This window comes from Poecilia mexicana, unplaced genomic scaffold (assembly GCF_051168715.1).
Source record: "Poecilia mexicana isolate PSO_F unplaced genomic scaffold, ASM5116871v1 scaffold_2, whole genome shotgun sequence".
NCBI classification, from domain to species: domain Eukaryota; kingdom Metazoa; phylum Chordata; class Actinopteri; order Cyprinodontiformes; family Poeciliidae; genus Poecilia; species Poecilia mexicana.
Window position 1 is genome coordinate 47216528 of NW_028263371.1, and position 23760 is coordinate 47240287.

The following is a 23760-nucleotide window of genomic DNA, read 5'->3' on the forward strand; positions in this document are numbered from 1 at the left end:
GTTGTTGTTGTAAATAGCTTCAGTATAAAGCGATTTTATTTTTCTAACAGCTACATTGAGTCTCGTCTTGTCCTTAAGAAAACTCAGTAAAATATACACATGGATATGTTGTATATCCTCTCTTTCTCATCCAACCTTTGCTCTGTTCTCTCTTCTTTTTTCCACCGTCCTTTCTTCCATTTCACATCTGGAAACAATGAATTGAATGCAGACCTGGTGTGTAAATCTACCTGTTGTCCTATCACTAGAGATCAGTAGGAAAGAAGTCATAAAATATAAAAAGGATAATTCATCAACCTGAGAAGGAAGCTGTCAAATGCTCTACCCTCCCTTTTCCTCTATACATGTGCATGCATTCAAAAATGGGTATCCATTTAGTCTGTACTGTACTAAACATTGTGTATTAAGTGAACTATATTCCATTATGACACCAACATAAAGAACGGGAATATAGAACATTATTACAAATACAGAATTTCCAACCGTTTTCTACTGTCTTCCAGGAAGAACAGGAGACCAGCTATACCATTCTTCGAGCTCGGGGTTGTAATGTGACCCTGAATGGTCTGAAGCCCAACACAGCCTACCTGCTCCAGATCAGAGCTCGCACTGCCGCTGGATATGGAGCCAGCAGCCCCAGCTTCCAGTTTGAAACCAGCCCTGACTGTAAGCTCAGCATGTGGAGGATTTTTTTTTTTTCTAACTGAAAATCTGTAGTGCTGTGCAAGAATACCTTTTTTTCAATTTCTTTTGCGTCACTACCACTAACAACATATAATTTTAAGTTACAGGCCAAATAAAGTAGTGTGTAATTTTGAGGTGGAAGCACAAGGTTTAGTTGTTTTTTTATTTATTTATTTTTTTTACAAATAAAAGTCTGAAAAGTTTGGCAGACACATTTATGCAGCCTCATTTACTCTGATACACCTAAGTAAAATCCAGTGAAACCAACCGCATATTTGATAATAAATAGTAATTTAATCGCTGCGTAAATCCAGCTGTTATTTGAAGGCCTTGAATATTTGTTAGAGAACATTGGAGGACAAGCAACATCATGAAGACCAAACATGAAATTTATTAAGTTGTGGAAAAGTGGTAAGCAGGGTTAGGTGATGGAACAATACCAATCCAATCCACTATGTAATTTAAAGTCTAGAAAATATTTGCACACCTACCAAGACATGGCAGGACAAGTAAAAAATAAATCTATTGGTTGTGTGCTCCATAAATCTGCCTTTTATGGAAGAAAGACAACAGGATAGCACTGTTACAGGAGAGCCCTGGGAACTCTGCTTGCAGTCTGACACAAGCCATGCAGGGGACAGAGCGAACATGTTGAAGGAATAGCTATAAACAGGGTGTGCATCTTGGTTTCAACCCAAAATATAACATGAGGTGAAAAACTAAAACTAGGGATTGCCTTGAACACACAGTCTCTACAGTCAACCATGGTGATGCAGCGTCATGCTTTAGGCATCTGTAAGTCAGAGAATACACAGAGCTAAATGTAGGGTAGTTTGAGAAAAATAAGACAAACTTGCTAGAAGACGAAAAAGACTCAAAACTTTGGTGGAGGTTCACCTTCCAACAAGAAAATATCCCTGAACATCCTTCTGGAACTGGAATGAGGTTTAGATCAAATCATACTGATGTGTTTGCCGGCTCAGATGATGTCTACTGAAAATCTGTGGTAAGATTTCTACCCAGATTTTAAAAATAATAACAAAAGACATGACAGACTGAGTTGTTTTGTATAAAATGGGCAAGAATTTCAGTTTCTAGATGTGTGAAGCGTGAACCATTGTATTCAAGGTAGTTGTACAAAAAATGGAAAATGGAAACTAGATAAAAATGGATAGTAAACTTTTGAATTTTTCATTTGTAAACAAATTAAATCCAAATATAATTTTCTTCCAGTGCATAACTGTTAGCTGGTGTTGGCCTCCAACAAAAACTCCAAACACGAATACATCGACGTTTATGGTTGTGATGCAACAAAATATGAAAAGCTTCTTCCACAATGCACCGTGTACGTTTCTTTTTTTCAGATGATATATGTGTTTTGATGTCCATAAAACACGCTGTGCTTGATTCTCTTTCAGCAGCCTTCTCAATCTCCAGTGAGAACAGCCAGGTTGTCTTAATTGCCATTTCCTGTGCGGTGGCCATCATACTGCTCACCGTGCTGCTCTACGTCCTGATTGGAAGGTCTGTCCCCAATCAGTCATCTGGATTTTAAATTGTAGTCTCCTTCAATCACATCAGTCTGTTTACTCTCTGCTTTCAGTTGGAAATGATTACTAATTGAATAAGGGTTTTTAAAATAATTTATTTACCTTATGCATCACACACTACAAATTTATATTCAAAACATCTGCGCTCGAGCTATCCATATATTGTGTGTATTCGTGTGTGTGGTGGCTGCGAGCAGATGTGTGGCTCAAGTTGGCTGACAGGAGTCTTCAGACAGACCACACTGTAAATCCGTGGCACATTACAAGACTTACTTATCCTCACTAGGCTTATAAGAGCTGATTTCTCACACACACAAAGCTCTCACCAGCCTCCAGGCTGAGCCATTGGGTGAAGTCTTACTGGAAATTGTGGCTCTAGTTTGGATTTTTCTCTCTGAATTGGCAGGTTTTGTTGCCGCAGCAAATCCAAACATCCTGATGAGAAAAGACTTCACTTTGGCAACGGCCACCGTAAGTATGCCGTGCACTGTCTTTTTCATGTCGTTTTCCGTCATTTCACTAACTTGAAAATGTAGCTGCAGAATTACGGCTCGGACAATGCTGGCTCGAGGCCTGATGCTGCCGAGCTCAACTTGATTCCACGTTAGCTATTTTAAATGTTAACAAAAATGGGGCCATGTTGAAAAGGATCTGTTTTTGTTATTGTGAAAATGTGTTATTAATTTACAAAATGGAAAAGTGTTTTTGTGACCAAAAACAAGTTTAAGAATCTGTTACAGTTTCCTCTTTTTTCACCAGAATTAGTTTACAGTTAAGGATTTTAGCTTTAATAAAGTTTTGTTTGATACCTTTTGATAACAACTCAAATGAACTTTATTCAGTTTTTTTTTCCTTTTTACATTTTGCTTCTTGTTCTTCTCAAAGAGTCTTAAAGCAACAATATTTATTTGACATTATTGGACCTTTAACCTTCTTCCAAGAATCAGCCCCTAACTTCCCAGACACCAAACAGACTCTGCTACACTGTGAATAATTTGTTTGGGTCAGTTACTAAACATAAATTTCATCATGACAAGACTACTAAAACACAACACAAACACTGCAGGGTCACAGGGGGGGCTGGTGCTCTAGAAAACATTAAGAGACCGCTTAAAATCATCACTTTCTCTGATTTTACTTTCTATTGGTAAACTTTTGAGTAAAATGAACATTGTTATTTTATTCTATGAACTACTGACATGTTTCTGAAATTTCAAGCAAAAATTTAGTATTTATTTGCAGAAAATGAGAAATTGTCAAAATAATGAAAATGATGCAGTGCTTCAGACCTCAAATAATGCAAAGAAAAACAAGTTCATATCCATTTAGAAACAACAATACCACTATTTTAACTCAGCAAAAGTTCAGAAGTCAATATTTGGTGGAATAACCAATGGGGTTTAATGCAGTGGTCTCTTAATTTCTTCCAGAGCTGTATATAAAGTGACACTCTTCTGAAGTTAAATACCTCTCCCTAAGTTACCTTTTTATATTTTTCTGATCCCTGATCCCTCCTTCTTATTTTTCCTGCAGTGCGCCTGCCAGGAATCAGGACTTATGTGGATCCCCACACCTATGAGGACCCGAGCCAGGCTGTTCATGAGTTTGCCAAGGAACTTGACGCCTCCTGCATTGCTATTGATAAAGTCGTGGGAGCAGGTAGGACTGAGCGAACACATTGTTGCATTAGTCACACATGCAAGATGTGGGTTGTTTTGGACAGGTTTTTAGTAATGCCAGACTATGTTGAAGAATGAATATAATCATCTCCTCGGTTCTAATTAGACTTGTAAAAATATACCCCCTTTGTACTCACCAATATTTTTAATTGTAGCAATGTGTAATTTAGAAATTTCCTCATGACCCTGATTTCAGAATGACCTACTGAAGCAATTAAATGAAGATTAATAATCCAGAAAAAGTTCTGAATATTACATCACCATTAATGCCATTTGTTTTCGTACTTCTTTATAATTAATCTACGTGGCACAAGTGTACTCAATGAGGAATAAATTAAATTCTACATGTATCAACATTTTCAAAGCACTGTCTGGATGAGTTATATTTGTGCTATATACAACAATAAGAAACATATTATGTTTTGGTTTAACTTCCATCTATCTTTGTACTTGTTACTTATAGTACAGGAAAACAGAAAGTAACGTGAGGCAACCGTCACCTACCCGTAAGCAGACACCATGAACCTTATTCTGGAAGTAAAACAAAATTCCTGTCTTGTTATACCCCCCATCACTTCCCATATGGTAAAGCTGATAACTTGAGCAGGAGTGAAGACTGGACAGTGATCAATTATGATTCATGTCGAGTTCAGTCAGAGTAGATATATTCAGCCTCTGGCACACAAGTTCAGACTACTTTCTAGAGTCCAATCAGACCTTCACACTGCAAAACCGATGGGATGACCAGGGGAAAAAGTATGTGACGAGACGCTGGACCATAATCAGGAAAGCTGCTTTTATTTTAGAGGGGTGATTCAAGTTTTAATACTTTTAGAGAATTAAATTCAAGAACCTACTTAATACTTTTCTCATTGAGTTAAACTTTACAGTCTCCAATAAATATGTGATGTAACTGTCAAATCTTTCCTTTGATGTTTTCAAAAAAAAAAAAAAAGTAAGTGGAGCTTGATTTTGGTATTTAGTTTTGGCAACTTAAAATGTGAACTGAACCCCTACATTTACCAAATGCAAACATTGCTGTCCATTAACTGTCTCCTACCTACTATCCAAATTTGAAACTTTACGAGGACACAAAACCAAAACACATTAAACCTCCTATTTCTTCGACTCTGCCTCAGCCCCTCTGATTGTTCAGTCGACTTTGATCTTGTTGGCAACTTGTGAACCTGTGTTATAAAGCAAGAACAACACAGATTACCAGTCCTCTTAGCTAGGTCAGACCTGGGCATCAAATCTAAACACCATGGTTCTCCTAAAACAGGAAAGGAGTGGGTGTTCCTAATTAAGCCTTATTAGAGCAGGATCCCCTTTCTGAGAGTGACCACATGAAGAAAGTGCCTCTGCCTGTTTTTTTTTTTTTTTGTTGGGTTTTTTTCTGTGCATAGCTGAAGGCCGGGGGAATGAAGCAAACCAGGAAAGAACAGGAACACTTTTTGGTATTTAGACAGGTTGTAATTATTCTGGTTTAAGTCATTCCAGACTGTTGCTTCATGTCCACTGTTTGACCCACACTCTCTGATCCAGAGCTGCTTTTGGATATAAGTGTACCGGATTAAGAAAAAAGATCTGCACGTCTCAGCTCTGACATCACCCCACATAAACTTATTCAGGGCGTGCATGCATTTAGGCTCAACACACATTCAAACACAACACAAAGAGGTATGACCAGACTACAGTAGTTGTATAGTCTAGCCAGGAGTCTGTCACATGGACCTATGAAGTGGTTAAAAAGCTTGCTCTCCCTTACAAAAACATACACATTCTCCACAGACTTTCTCAGTTTATCTTAGGATGGACAAAACTCAGCCATCTCCTCAAGATCAAATAAAGCTCTGTGAGCTCTTGAAATGTTGATAACACAATTTAACTCCAGATAACCAAAAGTTTGAAAAATCATACTGGCGAAAAGACAGCGAGACAGATAGAAGTTAAATATTTATGACGATTGAAATAAAAAATGATATGCATTCAAACAAGTGATTTGTGTTGTGTCTATGTTATCTTAACTGTAGGTGAGTTTGGAGAAGTGTGCAGTGGTCGCCTAAAACTGCCCAGCAAGAAGGAGATCTGTGTGGCCATCAAGACTCTTAAAGGAGGTTACACAGACAAGCAGAGGCGGGACTTCCTTGCAGAAGCATCAATCATGGGACAGTTTGATCACCCCAACATCATCAGGCTGGAGGGTGTAGTGACACGCAGTAAGTGCATTCATAATCAACTTAAACATTTATAGACACAGAAAGACTTCTTTTCTCAGTCACTGCAGCAAAATAATTTTGTTTAATGAGTACCTGAAGTGTCAGTCTGCAGCTATGTTGTCACACAAATTTAAAGCCAACTTTTCACATGTTTCAAAAACGGGGAAAGAAGCAAAGGTTGCAAACTAGTGTGCGGATCTCATGTCTCTGAAAAACCGAGAGAGTTCTCACCTCCAAGCTTTAGGTTTGGACCTCAGTCTGGAGGGGAAACTTTGCTACGTGAGCTTAAAAAACCTTTTTGAGAACTTGAGTAAGTTATTTCAAATTATATTGTTTCCATAAATCTTTTCCAATGCAATACTCCATGATGCACATAAAAAAGCATTGATGGAAACATGGAAAATAACGTATAACCCTGAAACATTTCATTTTAACACATGCAACTTCTATGAATATTTATAATATTTTATTTAATAAACCAAAAATAAATCACTGTAGAGGGAAAATAATACATATGAATGTTATAAAATGAGTCTGCAACTATTAGGTCACAGCTATCAGACAACTATTAGAAATCATTTTCATGTTCTACTGTTCTACTTTTGTTTTCGTTTATCACATTACAACCTCTAACTGCAGTGTTTGTTATTAGAATTTTATGTAATGGACCAAACAATGTTTTCCATATTTCCAAAGTAAAAGCAAAAAGATAAAATGATCATTTGATTATTATTTTATTTTTATTTCGAACTTGATAGTATAAAATCGCACATATGAACAAGGAATGCAAAAGACACATATTTAAAAAAATGTTTTTCAGTGTGACTTGTTCCACAAATTAAAATAATATATGGCTGTGCATTTGCTTTTAAGCCAAGTAGGTCCATTTACATTCAAAAGTTCTGGCCTCGTGCAAAATGTTGCTTGGAAGAAAGTCTACTTTGCACATTTCCCTAAATACATCATCCCCACCATGAATCATGGTGGTGGCAGATATGGAGAAGCTGGTCAGAGCTGACAGAACATTGGAAAGAAATTCTGACAAAAAAAAAGAACAATTAAGAGCTGAAAAAGCTTTAATACTGGACATGAAGTTCCACTTGCAGCTGTAATTGCAGCAGAAGGTTGGCTGAATCTATGCATGTCACACTTTTGGGGGTTTTATTTATAATTTGTATTTTATCTGAACCATGTTCCCTTTCACTTATTATGCACAACTTTCATACATCACAAAAAAATCCCAATACAATACACTTAAAATTTATGGTTGCATTGTTGCAAAATTCCCAAATATATTCCAGGTTACAAATACTTTTGTAAGGCATAGTACGTTGGATTAGGCAGAATTCAGGTCAATTAAGTGTTTTATTATAAAAAAAAAAAAAAAGGCAAGCAGAAAACACATTAACCAGACAATGACACAGTTTCTACATTTTTCTTACGAGGATATGATTATTGTTTTTTGGTCTGGTTTTTTTTTTAGACCAATTGTGGATTTGCAATTGTCTATGACAAATGGTTCCACAAATGCCCGACACTTCTGTGTAAAAAGCAACGACTTTTACTGAGCTGCTGTGGCATAAATCTCTGCAGATCAATGTGCTCTGATCAAAGTCTGTGTCAGGCACAAGCATTAAATCCATAAATCCATATCTCTGACTTGCACCCCTCTGGGCCTCTTTATAAGACCATCATTAGCACACACAAGACCTCTTTAAAAGGGAACGACTGAAGAAAGAGGAAAATAATGAGTCTGAACTTTGCCGCTAAGAAAAAAAGACCTGGCCTCTTACTATCCCTGCGGCACTTGCCTAGTTAAGTAGTTCAACCGCTACAGTTGTTCTTAAAATACCTGAAGAAACTCCTCTGACTTTACTTTCTCAGATTTTTTATCTCACATTTATTTCTTATTTTTACTTTCCCTGATTTTCCACTATCTAAAAGAAAAACTTTGTGCCTTAGCTGATTCTTGAAATTGATTTCACGTACTTGACTCTTGCCACTCTTATCTCCGCCTGCATTTAGTTTTTGCAAGGATAATACTGAAATAAAACTTCCTGCAAAACGTTGAGCTTGGTTTGAAACCTTCTTGATGCCAGCGTCAACTGCACCACTCTGGAGTCTAGATTCAAACTGTTTAAGCAGAGTACTGTGATATGTCAAGTGTTTAATTCTGTTATTCTTGGTAAAAACTCCCACATTATAAAAAAAAAAAAGTTTAAAAAAAAGTAGTATCAGGTCAATGAAAAGGGTTTTTAAATAGAGAAATGCACTCTCTTCAATGTGGTGTGACATAAAGATGAAAGGCTTTATGAGGCTACTGTGGTCGGCTTTTGCTCATCTGGATTTTGATAAACTGCCGGCTCATGAACTGCCCCCAAAATCTTAAACAGGTTTTAGGTTTTGCTTTAGAATCATGGAAGGGAAAACTTTTTTTTTTTTTTTTTTTCCACTCAATTTTCCATCTCAATTTTCCATTAACATTTTGAGATACCACACACTGTGAACAGCCAGATTCTCAAACCACGACTTTTTGTGGCTTACCCTGCTTTTGGTGTGTATCACTGACTGTCTGCTGGAGAGCTATCAAGTTAACTGTCTCCTCTATGATTGTGTAGGAAATGTCACAACATTGCTACATTAAAAATACTTTTTATTGGTATTGTGTAGTTTTCATATTTGGGAAAAAGAAATAGTCATAACCACCAAGATTGATTTTTCAATGATTTCTAATTAACTGAAACACACATTTATGTTTGATGATCTTTTTTATATTAAGTTGAAACCGAATGTCTGATTAGAATGATGCATCTCTTTCTGCAGTTAATGAACCAGCATTGAATTCTGTCACAACTAGTTTCAGTTGTTACACTAAGACTAGACGCATCGAGTGCATGTGTGTGTGCATATGGCATTTGTGGAGATGTTCGGAACACATGTGCATAAGTCAGAGCAGCACAAGTGCAGGCCCTACTTTTAGAGGGTCCATTTGATATGCTTCCCCACGCAGACACACACCTAAACGCCCAAACACACACAGCTGGAGGGTGATTTATTAAGCTGCTCCTGTTAATTCTTAATAATCCTGAGACTTTCACACCCCATTTACCTTGCTGCTGCTTTTGGCTGATCCATGGGCTGCATGTTTGCAGGATCAGACACACACGCGCGCGCGCTCACGCACTCATGCTCACATGTGCTTTCTTCACTTTCAAACCGCTACACACACATCTGCATTTGCACACAGACTCTCGCACTTTAGCTGACGGAACAAAGGGGCCTTGGGGCCTTTATCTTTACTGCCAAAGTTGAGAATAGAGAGAAAGAGGGAAGGGAAGAGGGCGGAGGACAAGCAGGAGGATAGTATGCGTGTGTGTGTGGGTGTGTGTGTGTGTGTGTGTGCGTGTGTGTGTGTGTGTGTGTGTGTGTGTGTGTGTGTTCCTGTCGGCCACTATAAAAGTCATTTGTTGGTAAAGGGAACAATCCATCACAGCCTTTTAGGAAGTGGGTGTGGGCGGAGGTCGTTTTACACCAGCTTTAGTTGAATGATGAGATGTTTTACTATAATTGTTATTGAAAGTTTTGAAATTACTGGCAAAATCCATGCTTCTTAATTAAATAGTCACAGAAACAAAAATACACAAATGTAATGTCTGAATTAAGAAGGTTTTATGGGAAATAAATAAAAGTACAATTTAGTAATCCCACAGTAATTTGAAGTAATTTGTAGATATAAATCAATTTTACCACATTAAATTTAATCTGGATAATATGTTTCAATAGAATAGTAATTTACTCAAAGGATAATGTTTTTTGCTTTATTTGGATTAAATACTGTTTTTACAGTGTTTTTCTTAGATTCTTACTTTAGTTAAAATTTTTAACAAATTACACAAAAGACTCAACTTTTGTCCTTTAAGAAAAGATATTCTCAATAATATTAGAGAAGAGATCGAGGGATGGGGTAACAAAGGAAAGGTAGGTCAGAAATAAAAAGGGGCAGAGGGAAGGAGGGCACATAAATCAGAATCAAACTGGAGAAGAAGCACAAACCGCAGTTAAGTCAAGAGTGACGTACAGAGAACCTATCTGGGACACAAACAAGTCCTTCCTCTGACTCTCTTCAATCAACATCTGGGGTAATCTGAAGATTTTTTTTTTACATTCCCTGCAATTTCCAAACATTCCCTGGCCAATGACTGATCAAATACAGATGGCACAAGGAAGCATGGTTTTACAATCAGAGGATCCAAAGAAATAAACACGTTTCACTTTAACATCTGACCTATAGGAAACCAAGATACCAAGATGTAACCGATCCTTGTATTAAAAAAATATCGGCCATCTTCAGTCTAGTCCCTGTAATGGGGCTTTTAGTTTTACTTTACTTTAACTCACCACACTGTTTAATAAATTTGACTTTTCCCATTTCCCCTAATAATGTTTTGCTGCCAGTTTTATGGTAGTGTGACTGTCTGTGTTTGTAGAAATTATAACCATTAACAGAAGTTTTCTCTTTCCAGGTAAGCCCGTTATGATTGTCACTGAGTACATGGAGAACGGATCCCTCGATAGCTTCCTAAGAGTAAGTAATTACATAAACACATGGACCAATGGAGTCAAGGACGACTTGTTATGCATGTTAGAAGGACGAATCATAAAACTACTGAAAATTAAGAAACAATATCTGTGTTCCAAAGGTACAACAGTTTGTTGTCTGCATCTGCGTTCTGTTAAAAATCCCAATCTAGTGTGGCAGGCGACAAGCTGAGCCAGGCTCTGTCAGAGGTCTCTTCCTGTTGAAGGGAAGTTGTTTCTTGCCACTGTCACCACATGCTTCCTCATTAGGTGGCAGTGCTGTAAAGTGGTTGACCTGATTCAATCAGCTGGGCATCTTTTGATCTAAACTTTATAAATTGAATTTGCCTTAGAATCAAATTAGAATTATTTGAATTTGAGTGGCTAAATCAAGTTTTATATTTAAGTCAATTATTTATGGCATTTGGCATTTGCTATGAATTTGCACAATAGAAATAAACCAAACTGAAATGATAATGCAACACGTCACATCGGACTCGTAACCAGGCAATCTAAGATGGGCATTTTAAAACATTGTTTTTGATGTACAAGACCACTGTTTGAGCTTTGGTTTGTGTTTCTAACGACATTCTAAATAACTTCCAGTGCTATTCCAAAAATGAAACCATCATTCTTTTGAATGACGGCAGCGCAGCAGCTGTAATTGAAGCTGATGGACGGAACAGTTGTTGAGAAAGAACAGACAGGCCGGCAAATTCTTGTATGTTTCTTTTTTTTTTACATGGAAAGAAAGTAGCATATATCAAATGTATTCAACATGTTTAATTGAAGCAACTTATTTTCCATTGAAAACAATTTTAGTTATTTTTTTCTTCCATGGTACTTTCTGATCTGTTCATTCGCTATGAAAGAAAGAAAAAAATCTATCCACGGCTCATGCAAATGGAATGATTGCAGACACTATGCAATCCAGTCATAGTTGCCATTATCATGCAAAAACCTATTATTAGGCATTTGAGAAATCTTGCTAAAAATTAAAATGGATTAATGTGGCAATGGAGAACACTTTGGTTGGATTTTGCTGTTCTTTTTTTTTTCTTTAATGAATTTGTTGCTGGATCAGAAGTAAAGGGTATCCAGTTAGAAATTCAGTATTTATATTTAAGTTTGTTTTATTATCAATAAAGTATACAGATATAATAATTTAATGTACAGAATATGTTTAAACCTGTTTATGAACTCAGAATCCCTTCAGTTTAATTCCTCTCATGTTGTTGTTGTTTTTTTTCCAACTTTTAGCTCTACTCTGTCTCAGGCTCACACATTATATACCACAAGTTTGATTTTGTAGTGCAAACTACATAAGGAATTGTTTTTCCTTTCTGCTTCAAACCCTTTTTCCTTTCTGCTATTTGGAAAATCACATTCCAAATACATATTGTGTAATTTGTCATACACAATTATAAGGTTCATGTCCATATTTCACACACACATTGACTTTAAATTGTCAATACATGTTCATTTAGCTTGAAAAAAGAAGAAAAAAAAACTTGAAAATGTGATATTTTTTTTTATCGGTCTCATAAAGTATCAGTATTTGTTGAGTTGTATTCTCATTGCTTTTCCAGTTCAGCTGGATTTTTACTGTTGCCATGGCTCAGTTGTTTGCTGAAGAATTGATCCACTCACTGAAATTAGTTAAAGTACATCAGCCAAGTTACATTACTGGCTTGAAAGCATGAGTGCCAATGCCTGTTTTACACATTTTTTCCACGTCTGTACTGTATCCAAACATACCCATGGCGGCTATAACTGTTATTTCCTCATGTTTTCCCGGAGGCCTGTTCTTCATCACCAAGAACGGGGGCGCACATACAAATACACGCACGTCCATGTTCTCTGTGTTATGCATCGTAGCTTATGTCAGCATACTGCATCCACCGAAGCTTTGAAGTGACTAAACCAGGTGGCCTGGCCTATAAAGGGTCCGGATGAAATAAGAGAAGAAGTGGGTCTGATTGGTTTTCAAAGAAAAACACGCTCATCATACAAACTCATCTTGCTCTTAGTTCTCCTTGCGGTGTTTGACAAGCAGAGGGTAAAGTAGAGCAAGAGGAAACCCGCAGATGACCACTGATACAAAACAGAGACATACAAGAAATGTTGGACACTTTTAGATTCTTTGGAAATTTCTTTGTACTAGCTACAGGATGCCAAGGGTGGAGGTCCACTGGTTCATTATCTGTAATCCAAATAGTGGTTGTGGTTGAATTGTGCCAAACAACTTTAGGGGGTATGAATACTTCTTCAAGTTGTTCAATTTTCTTTAGCCTAACTTTCATCCAGTCACTTTTATAGCCCTGGGATTCAGCTTAAGCTTAAGATTGAGTACAGGAATGTCAGAGGTGTTTTTTAAAGGTTAATGAAAATTTTGCAGGTTCTAATGAGAAAAGGTCATTCTCCACCTCTCGTATTTATATTCAAAAAGTACAGCATTCGCAGTTTTGTACGTTTATTTCCTATAACTCTTTCTCCCTTGCCTGTTTTTCTTTCTTTTAGAAAAACGATGCCCAGTTTACAGGAATCCAGCTGGTCGGCATGCTGCGTGGCATCGCCTCGGGCATGAAATATTTGTCAGACATGGGCTACGTTCACCGAGACCTGGCAGCCCGAAACATCCTGGTCAACAGCAATCTGGTGTGCAAAGTGTCAGACTTTGGCTTGTCCAGAGTACTGGAGGACGACCCGGAGGCTGCGTACACCACCAGAGTAAGCTGGGCCACAAAGGCAAATCAAGAACACGGTGAACTACATGAATTATTGCACTGAGAAAGGTCCTGCGGCTCATTATTCTTCTTTGTTAGGTGCTTATTAAAATAAAAACAACTTTGCCAAAATCATAGCAAGATACAGAGCTTAAGTTTTTATTTTTGCACATCACAGTATGGACAGATATAATGTAGTGTTTTTATTTGTAACAAAACTGCACAGAATTTTCTTCTCTTAAAGCAGTTTTTTTTTTCTTTCGAAGAATGTTGTTTAGGAAGTGTGAAACATTATGTGAAGATAATTTGTTCAGTTTCCTTCAAAGTAGAATGAGTTTTAATTTTACTCTGGAAATTTGTAGATGTACAAGTTCTACATGCAGAGACATTCTAAAGGAATATAAAACCCCAAATATATTTATCCAGTTGACAGATTTTTTATTTATTTAAATAATTACAAACATTATTTAGGTTAATTCAGAAAAGTAACATAAAAGAGGATTCGTGATGAAAATAATGACTTAACCTCATTAGCTTTTTTGTGATTTTTGTTCTTGATTTACTTCTGCAGTAGATGCTCTTGTCAAAAACTGAAACATAGCAGGAGCCGTGTCATGTTCCAGACGTTCATCTGTCTTTTTTTCTCCTGTGTATATGTGTATGTGCATAAGTGGTCAGCATAGCGTCTTCTGGTCTAAACTATCCATGCAACCCTTTAAAACAGGGTTTAATTTGCTGGTTGAGAATTGCTTTTCAAATAAACAGTCTGTGTGGCATTTGCCTTTCTCACAGAAGATGCATAAAATGGAATAATAACACAGATTCACAACTCCATCATCCATGAGACTCAAAAGCTTGTTAGAAGCTTTTTTTTTTATTGTTTCTTGTCTCTGCTTGAATAAACTTTTGATTTTTGCATATGCATCTCTAGACTTTTTTTTTTTTTTTTACCGCCGCTTGAGAGTTTGATAGAGCATAAGTTTAGGAAGATGTCATATTTATAAGATTTATAAGTTTATTTGTGTAATCATTTGTCTGTGTTTTCACTGTCATGCATTTTCCAGTGTTTCCATCAGCAGTAGACAGCATAATAATGTAGATTTTTTTAGATAACAGTCTGTATAACTGTGCATTCCAAAGCAAAGGCGAACTGACTTGGCTGTCTCTGTTACAATTGGCCAATGTCAACATCCTCTCCTTAGCACTATTTTCTTCATTTGTCTTGCTTTTCAGGAAGAAAAACAAATTTTGTTGCACAAAGGAAACATTGGAATATAATTTGGTTTATATTTTCCTTCCTTTCTTTAATGTTGATGTGAATTAATCTTAATTAAGACTAAATCTGTTCAAATATTTTTGTTATAATTTAATTCTGTGAGTCAATATTTTTGCCTCAAGTTTTTATAAACCGGATGGCTTATTTTGGTTTAGCTTCTCTTTGATTCATCATAAATTTAGATCCAGACATCTTCTACTTTTAACTGGTTTGAGCACACTTGTATTAATAAAAAGTAATTTTAGAAGCTCTCTAATTTGCCATTTAGCATTGCATTTTGGAAAACATTTGTCACACTGGTCTGTATGCAAGGGATAAAAGGCATATTTTTTGGAACGTCGAGTATTGCTAAATTTTTGCGTATACGTATTTTTTTCATGTGCTTCAGGTTTAAATTATGAGTGGGTATCAGTATTATGACATGTTAATAAATAAATGTTTTCATACTTGGAAGTAAATTTCAATACTCTGTGAATACCCCTAAGTTTTTAGATAATAATTAGCTGAATGAATCAGACAGTCATCCTGTCAGTTTCACTTTTAGTTTTAAGCATCTGGCATGCTAAGAACACTGACTCTTCATCACTGCAGACAGAGTGTCTGTATGTTGTTCCATGAGATTAGGAAATCTTGCTGTTGGGCAATTTCCTCCATATTTGAACTGCAGTTAAGTAAATGCCATAGCAGTGGTTCACCTCTGTTATATACATATAGAACTCATGCTTTCTAACTTTTTAATATGTCCAACAATGTGTAGGAAGGCAGTGATGGAGCTTTTTGAACTAATGCAGCATATCTTCCTACACCATTGAAACAAAAGACACAGTAGTGTTAGGGAGATAATAGGGTGGCAAAGGAGAGGCATAAGATTCCAGCCTGGGATGGAAAATTCACTCTTATACTTTATGCCTTGCTATCAAGTAATTTATCTTTGCACATGAAGGTCACAAATTACATGAAACAACTCTTTACCACTTGATTCCACGACTCCCCCAAGAGCCAGCAATGTCCGCAACACACTTTTTTTTTGTCTTACATATTTTCTGAGTTACGTTTATAGAATTCATCCACACAAAACAAAAAAGCATATTAAGGCAAAATCATATCATATGATAATTCTTTCTCTGACTGATCACAGGGAGGAAAAATCCCCATCCGGTGGACAGCCCCAGAGGCAATCGCCTACAGGAAGTTTACATCAGCCAGCGATGCTTGGAGTTATGGCATCGTTCTCTGGGAGGTGATGTCATATGGAGAACGGCCATACTGGGAGATGTCCAATCAGGATGTAAGTGTTGCCAATTTTCTATTCTTTTTTAAGAAGGGGAGACAACTAAACCTCTTATTAGTGTGGTGTGGGGCAACCACGACACCAAAGGGGTTGGCAGCTTCGCTCAAGCTTCATCCAGATTCTCTTGCATCCTTTTCAGAACCTTTGCAAAAACTAAATGATTCAAAACCAACTACCCCTGTTGAAAGATTAAGACTAGTTTTGTGAAACAAACTGAATGACCTACATTCCCACAGTTGGGAAGTTTTATATAAAACGAAAAGCAATGAAACAACCTAAATTCTAAACAAATATTTGTATTAAAACATAAACCAGTTAGTGATATGCAAGAATAAACCAGTTTTTTTTTTTTTTTTAATCTGGTCTGCTTCTGCTGTTTTCATATGTGCTGTAAGAATATATTTGACTTGATCCTAATAACTCAACCACCTCTAGTCCAGAAAAATTGAAAACAAAATTTATAAAGAAACTTTATATAAATTCATTCTAATCCAGTGTATTCTTGCCTGCAGGTAATAAAAGCTGTAGACGAGGGTTACCGCTTGCCACCCCCCATGGACTGCCCTGCCACACTCTATCAGTTGATGTTGGACTGCTGGCAGAAGGAGCGGAATAACCGTCCGAAGTTTGACCAAATTGTCAGCATCCTTGACAAACTCATCCGCAACCCCTGCAGCCTCAAAATCACAGCCAACACTACATCCAGGTACCGGCGGTATACTGAATCTTTGATTTTCTTCTTTCGGGATTTTGCACTTAGAGAAAGTAGCACAGAAGAACAAACAATAAAGGATAAACCATCATTTGCTAAGCCAGATCTTCCAAAACAAATAATATCTGGGAATTATGACAGTCATAGTTTGAACAAAGGAAATATTTCTTCTTCATTTTTTTCTTCAACTTTGATTTACATTCAAACTTGTTTATAAGCTCTGGTATTGTTATTTCTTGCTACAGCCTAAATGTACAGAATCACACATTTTTCTGTACTCATACATTAAGTAGACTTAACGGCACTGAAATTATTGTTTTAATGGTAACTTCAAGTTTACTATGTGTGAATAAAGATTAAATTAATCAATATAAACACACAAAAGAAAGTATTACAATCTGTGAAAGTAAAAGCATTTTTATATAGGTTAATTCAGTTTGACAGTGCATAATGGAAAACTTCAACTAAAGAACTGCTCTCCTGGGAGAGCAACTGGCAAAACTTAAAAAAAAAAAGCAAACAAAAACACAATTTTTTGTTTTTGTTTAACTTTAGCAGCACTTTACTTCTTCATCCTCCTGCCCCCTTTTGTTGTTCTCACAGTGTTTTTTTTTTTCCTTCTTATTTTCTTCTTCCACTGGGCTTGTCTCTATTGTTTGGGCGACAATTCTCCCAGGGGGCCTTGGGGAAGCAGGGCAGCACATGTACAGTTGTCAGTTCTGAGCGGGGAGAGAGACGGGCGTTGGGTCTACAGCAGAAGGCAATGGTATTATGGAGATGTCAGAGCTCATAACATTGACTAATGATTTCTTAAGAAAGTGAAAATAGGTCCCTTGGAGTTTGCATGTAATTTTCTTGATTGGCTTTTAACACTGGGTGAGCGCGGCCTGGCCAACTGAGTCCTGCCTGGTGATTTATTAGAACTGCTAGTGCGGATATGTTTGTGTGTATGTGGAAGCGAGGGAGAGAGTGTGTGGTGGCAGCGGCAGTTGCACAGCAGGAGCAGCTGCTCTCAGCTCAACACACCTCGTTTGTCTCAGGGCTGTCCTGGCAGGCTAATGTACTGCCCCCCTACCTCCCAGCCCCGGACCGAAGCCTGCGACCAGAGTCGAGCATCTGGAGACTTGGGAGGTGGAAGTTGGTTAGAGTTTACTGTCTCTGCATGCGGATGGAAAAAGAGTGGGGGTCACTGGGCCAAGGTTGGCTGTCAGAGACAAATTATAGGCCAACAGGAGTCCAATCAGGGTTGGAGGTCACTGTCAAAATTGCTTTTCAAGGTGTTTAAAACATGAAACTGTAGGTTTTTGTGTTTGCTGAGAAAAGACATTGTCCATTTTGATCAAAAAAGTGTGGCGGTGGCAAAAGAAAACCTAACCTAGTGATACACTTGGTTGAAAGGTTGTAGTGCAATATGTATACCGCCTCATAGGAAAATATGTTCAAATCTCATTTTATGTAGTCTGGCATGCTGCCATCATGCATTTATATATTTTCTGCAGGTGCTTTTTCTTTCAATCCGAATATTGCATGACATTAACCAACCTAAAGCTTTGTTTACACAAAACCACAATCTGGAGACAGCTGGTATTTTCAGATGTTGACTTTGGAAAAGTTCAGCATTTGAATGACTCTGCGTCACTGTTGAGGCGAGACCGCCAAGACACCTTGAATCTGCTGTAGTTGTTCCATAAAGCCTACATAAAAGTAATGATCGTAGAAGGCAAGAAGTGATTACTTAATGAAAGAGGAGTGATTCTTTTTAGAATACTTCACAAAAGAATGATGGACGGGGTCTACAGGGAAAGCAATAAAGAAAGTAAATAATGAAAAATCTCACCTTTGCTTTAATTTCACATCACGTTATAATGTTATGGCCTAATCAAAAACATACCTAGAGGAATCCTTTTTTCCTTGCATGTTTGAGGAATTCTTGAATGTCCCATGGGAGCCATTTAAGGGTGTCTCCATGCTGGTTCACACAAAGCGCCGCCTATTTCCACAGAGCTCTTCACAGAGCAGCCCTGCACCTATCAGCTCTTCCCGACCAGCAGTAGCAGCAGCAGCATTTGTCAAACACCTGGTGGGACTGTGCTGAGCTTATCATCCAAAGTGCTTCTCAGTCAAAGCTCCTAAGAAGGGTTGGTAGCGACAGACATAATGTCATAACAGTTAAGGGGTTAACCCAGAGCATAGCAATCTGTTTGTGCAAGGGAATAAACATGGCTCTGTAAACAAACAGTGGGTATGGTTGATTGTCTATTCTATTGCCTGGATATCGTGTTGGACACCAAAGCAATGTGCATAGCAGATGCACCGATTACAAGAAATACTTCATTGCCACCATGCTGGTGTGGTTGTAAGATGACTGAAGTCTGGTCACACAGCCAGGCTGGTTGTTTCAGATTCTCTTAAACAGAATGTTCTGGTTGCATGTCACTGATAAATAACTTCGGATTCTCCCACATGTCTTCCTTCAGGAAACAGAGTGTGAACTCTCACAGTCTCTCACACATAAATGGGAGAAACTCTCCAGAAATCAATCTGCAGAGACTGTCCACATTCTAGCAAAGTGGGCTTAAGAGGAATCAGCATAGTTCTGACTTATTGTCCAACTTCACGTTTTTTTTAAACAGATATACAGCCTGATTAAAAATTATCTCTGAACTTTCAGATTTCCCTTCGCTGCTAACCATTGTGAGGTCATTTCTCCCTTCATTGCCCTTTCCACATCTACTTTATCTGTTAAAGTTGCACTCATCCAGCTATTCTCTTTCTTCTGTGAGCTCCATAAAAATAAAAAAAAACTACATAACCATGGTATTTGGAAGTCTGAAAAATTGAAAGATAGACTACAAAGCACAAGAACTGACACCAATAAAGGGGCCAGACTAATTCTCTGCAGTGTTTTTATACTTACTTCTGCTCAAGCAGGGGATTTTTCTGCATTTCTATATGCTGTTGAATCCACAAGAGGCTTTAAAAACATCCTCTGGCATCAAACAGATGCTCTCTTTTCCTTTTTCTTTGTTTTTCCCCTTGCATCACATCATTCTCTTTCCTCACCAATAATCGTGTCTCTTGAGTTGCCGCAAGAAATGTAAGACATAGGAAACAAAGAAAATGATAAGAGGGAGGAAACAAGGTCATTTGCAGTTTACTTCCCAGTGGACACAGCGGAGGGGGAAATGTAAGCAGAATATAGAAAGAGAAGAAAGGAACACGAAGGCAATGGGTACACGTGGAAGATGGAGAAAAAGATCAATAATCTTGCAAGAAAGATGAAGCTCCATACTTTGTAACATTATAATTTGGCGGAATTTTCTATATAATTTTGTAACTGAGTTGCTTTTTGCACAGTATAAAACAGTCATAAAATCAATTTGATTTAAATAAAATAAAAATAACCAAGAAAAGAAAAAAGAACAACAAACAAATAAACTTTTTTTTTAAATTAATTATTCACATTTTTGTCTTCTCCCTTCCCAAGCAAACCACCCCCTCTATCCAGCTACAAATTCCCTCCCTTTCAGACAAACCAGTGTTTCCAGAGAGTCCTGGGGGGCCCTCAGCACTTTGACAGGCCTCTGATCTGGCAGGAAAAGACTCAATCATTGTAAAAACACCCACTCCACCACCTCAAGAGCATCTTTTTTTTTTCTCTCCTCCACCTTTTTCTTCTCTCCTACTGTCTCCGTTAGAGATCCCATGTCGCCTTTCTTCTCTCAGTATACTGCCTTGCCTCAGTGTGGTGCTTTTGATGCCGTCGTCTAATAGCAGACTGGTAAATTTCTCTTGACTATATTTTGAATCTCTTAAAACCATCCTTACTTCAGCGTCATGCATACTGCAGAGAACACGCCTCATTGTTGGGAGTTCTGAAACACAGCGTTTTGCGTAAGGGCCTTCTATTTAAAATATGTTAAACTTCTTGCCTTTTTCAAACATCTCTATTATGATCTCTATTCTTGCATTTATCTCCGAGTTGCATCTCCCCAGATCACACAAACTACCACTGATAGTGCCTCAAACCCCTCAGCGGCATTATGTCTGCCAGAAAGAGGTGGACTTCCTGGTATTCTAATGAGTTTGTTTACATTGCTATGAATAGCATCCCCCCAGGGAACTCTACCTCTTTCTCTGGTGCTGTACTTTCCTGCTTTCCATTATTCTCTTGTGCCCTGTCTCGGTACAGGTGCCTTTTTGGAAAGACAGGTGGAGCATGTCCTTAAAAAGTAAGAAAGGACACAAAGTGCTCTGCTGTTATCGTTAGCTCCACTTTGAACTCTAGATGGATTGACCCGGTTTCACATTCACTGCGTTGATGTGATCCAGTTTCCCCGTCTGCAAACGAAGCCACACTGCTTCCACATCATGAGTGACACTGAAAACGTGATGTCCTGTCAACCTGTGTTCATTTTTCATCTTCAGCTTCCTCTCCTCTTCCCGTATCTTTGTTAGTTGGCTGTTTTACTGAGCACCAGCTAACATGGTACATTTCATTTGATCTAATTTAAGCCATCCGATGTAATAACATCCAATTTTGCATTCTGCTACAGAGTACATGCTCAGCAGGAAGTGGTAACGAAGTTAAACAGAAACGGATGCTGGTTTTGATGGCAATCTTGGCTCCAAATATATATAATGAAAATAATTGACTCCCACAAATACACACAGACACACGTGCTCAACAGTTTATTTACCTTGGAAGGTTTTTCTTAGCTATAATGTAATGCTGTGTAAAGGTGACCATCTGTGGTGGAAAATGTAAAACGTCTTCCATGAAAGCACTGGCATTTCATATGTTCTTTACTAGATGTCAGATAGGGATCGTAGATTTTTGCTTCAAGAACTTTGTGCCATTGATGGGTTTCTGAAAGCATTGTCATTGTTCCTATACTGTGCTCTCGGAACAAAAATTTAGATGAACTCTGAAAACTTTGAACAAACATAATCTAAGTAGAATTAAAAACTAAGCATTTACTCAGTTAAAATGTATTAAATATCTGTATCTGTCTACCTCCTGCAGTAGCTTTGTGATAATATATGATTGGTGTCAGTAAGATGCTGGGAGATTACATTTGAGACAAACCCTTCAAGGAGAGCCCCCGTTGTGTTCACCTTTGAACTTCGACTTCCCTTCGGGGAAATATTTTTTAATCACACCCCACTCAAATATTTGCTTGCATGGCACATGCTTTACGGGACAAGCCTGGAGCCAAGGCAGCAATATAAACTATGTACATCACATACCAAAAGCTGCTTTGCACAAGTTGTGGTTGAACGGTAGCCAGACAGCACCTGTCAGGCAGTATATCAGTTTGTCAGCTGATGACCGAGGTGATGCTTATCCACCTGTTTTCCTGAAACGATGCTCTGAATTCTTATGTTATTTAATATTATGAAAACTGACAGATCATGTGGCATTTTCTTTACATTTGTTTCTCAATTGGTCATCTGCCTTTGTCTCTCCTGTCCCTTAGACCAGCGAACTTGTTGTTGGACAGGAGCAGTGCAGAAGTTCCCCCAGTGGGGACGATGGGTGACTGGATGGATGCCATGAGGACCTTGCCTTGCAAGGAGGCCTTCTCAGGGGTCAGCTACAGCTCCTGCGACACCCTGGCCAAGACCTCGACAGAGTAAGATTCCAACAAACAGATGAACTATCTGGATGGATTCATCTTCATAGTTCATCACCTAAACATTTTGAACTAGGTTCACAGCTCTAACTTGAGCTAGTTCTTGTCCATTTAGGGTCTAAAAAGTATAGGTCATGTCATCATTTACAAATGCCTTTACCCAGTCCCTCTCTCTTTTTGTTTCTTTGTTGTTTTTTTGTTTTGTTTTTCTTTAGGGATGCACACATGTCACTACGAATATTTGTTTGATATTGTGTGTGTGTGTACTCTGATAATACAGGACCTGATACCAGCGTGATGGGAGCTGTGTTTCCCTTTAACAGACAGTATTAGGTTGCATATACTTTTTCATATACTTGCATATACTTTTTCTAACCCAGCAAGTTATGTGACTCACATCAACTGAATGTGAGTCACATAACAAGAAGACGACAATGTACAGATGCAATTGACTTTATCTATTGATGAGAATTTGGGATTTTGACGCCTTCTGTGTATGCTGACGTATGAGATTCCTTACTATGACCACACTGCAGACACAGCATTGCATAAAGCTGAAGTGAGCCTGCGACTGTAGCTTCTGATTTGGGAAATGGCCAAAGGGCAAATACACCTAATTTTTCCACAACATTCAGTATCTTTAATCAAACTAAAATACTTGTAAATCTGTATTAGACCATTCTACATTAGTAGCAGAGTATTTAAAACTAAGTCTGTGATTTACGAAACCTTTAATTATACATAGAAAAATGAATAATAAATCATACATAAAAAATAAATAATATATAAGATAGTTGTAAGGAGTGTATTTTTATTTATTAGTATTCATCAGTATGTGGTATCAGCAAGTACTTAAATGTAAGTACTTGTACACACACCACTGAGTTTTAAAGAATCTGGTCTCGGTACAGCTTCTAAAAACAGGCAGTCACTAGTGTTGAACTAAACATGTTAGATGGAAGAAGTTTGTAACAAATTAGATAACGTTGGTTTGTGGAGCTGACATCACCAGTTGGCATATTCTGAAGAAGTCTTCTGTATCGGCCTTTGTCTCCTCTATTGTTTTTCTCAATTTCCAATGGTTTGGAAAAACACATTGGTTTACTATCTATTTTTTTGTCAATCATCTTGTTTGGAAGTGGGTGGAAATAATAATCTCACCCAGGAATAAATGCGTTGGTCCTCAGTGATTTTCCTGTTGGTAATTGGATCAGTGAGGTATCAATCCACTGAAGACTCCATCTAAGACACCAAGCTCAGCTGCAAGGCTAACAGCCTTGGCTCAGATTATGTATTGCTCAATATAGATTGCTCTATTGATTTGTACAGTTTTAATCTAGTCCTTGACATTCAGCACAAGGCTTGGCAATGCTCTGACCTTAGATGAACAGCCATACTCCTGCACACTG

The 23760-nt window shown here is 37.7% G+C and overlaps 1 protein-coding gene across 3 annotated transcripts in view; it reads left to right on the forward strand.

The window, feature by feature from the left end:
• The window catches only part of epha3 (eph receptor A3), a 104835-nt gene that overhangs the window by 75703 nt on the left and 5372 nt on the right, over positions 1-23760 (forward strand). For 2 of the 3 annotated variants that reach the window (XM_088001915.1, XM_088001902.1), the window contains exons 7-16: positions 504-666; positions 2103-2208; positions 2641-2705; positions 3768-3893; positions 5947-6132; positions 10656-10717; positions 13231-13440; positions 15851-16000; positions 16516-16709; positions 22196-22351. In XM_088001915.1, the coding sequence (XP_087858041.1) occupies positions 504-666; positions 2103-2208; positions 2641-2705; positions 3768-3893; positions 5947-6132; positions 10656-10717; positions 13231-13440; positions 15851-16000; positions 16516-16709; positions 22196-22351 (1418 nt within the window). The remainder of the gene's footprint in view (positions 1-503; positions 667-2102; positions 2209-2640; positions 2706-3767; positions 3894-5946; positions 6133-10655; positions 10718-13230; positions 13441-15850; positions 16001-16515; positions 16710-22195; positions 22352-23760) is intronic. The other variant, XM_088001908.1, reaches the window with a different exon arrangement.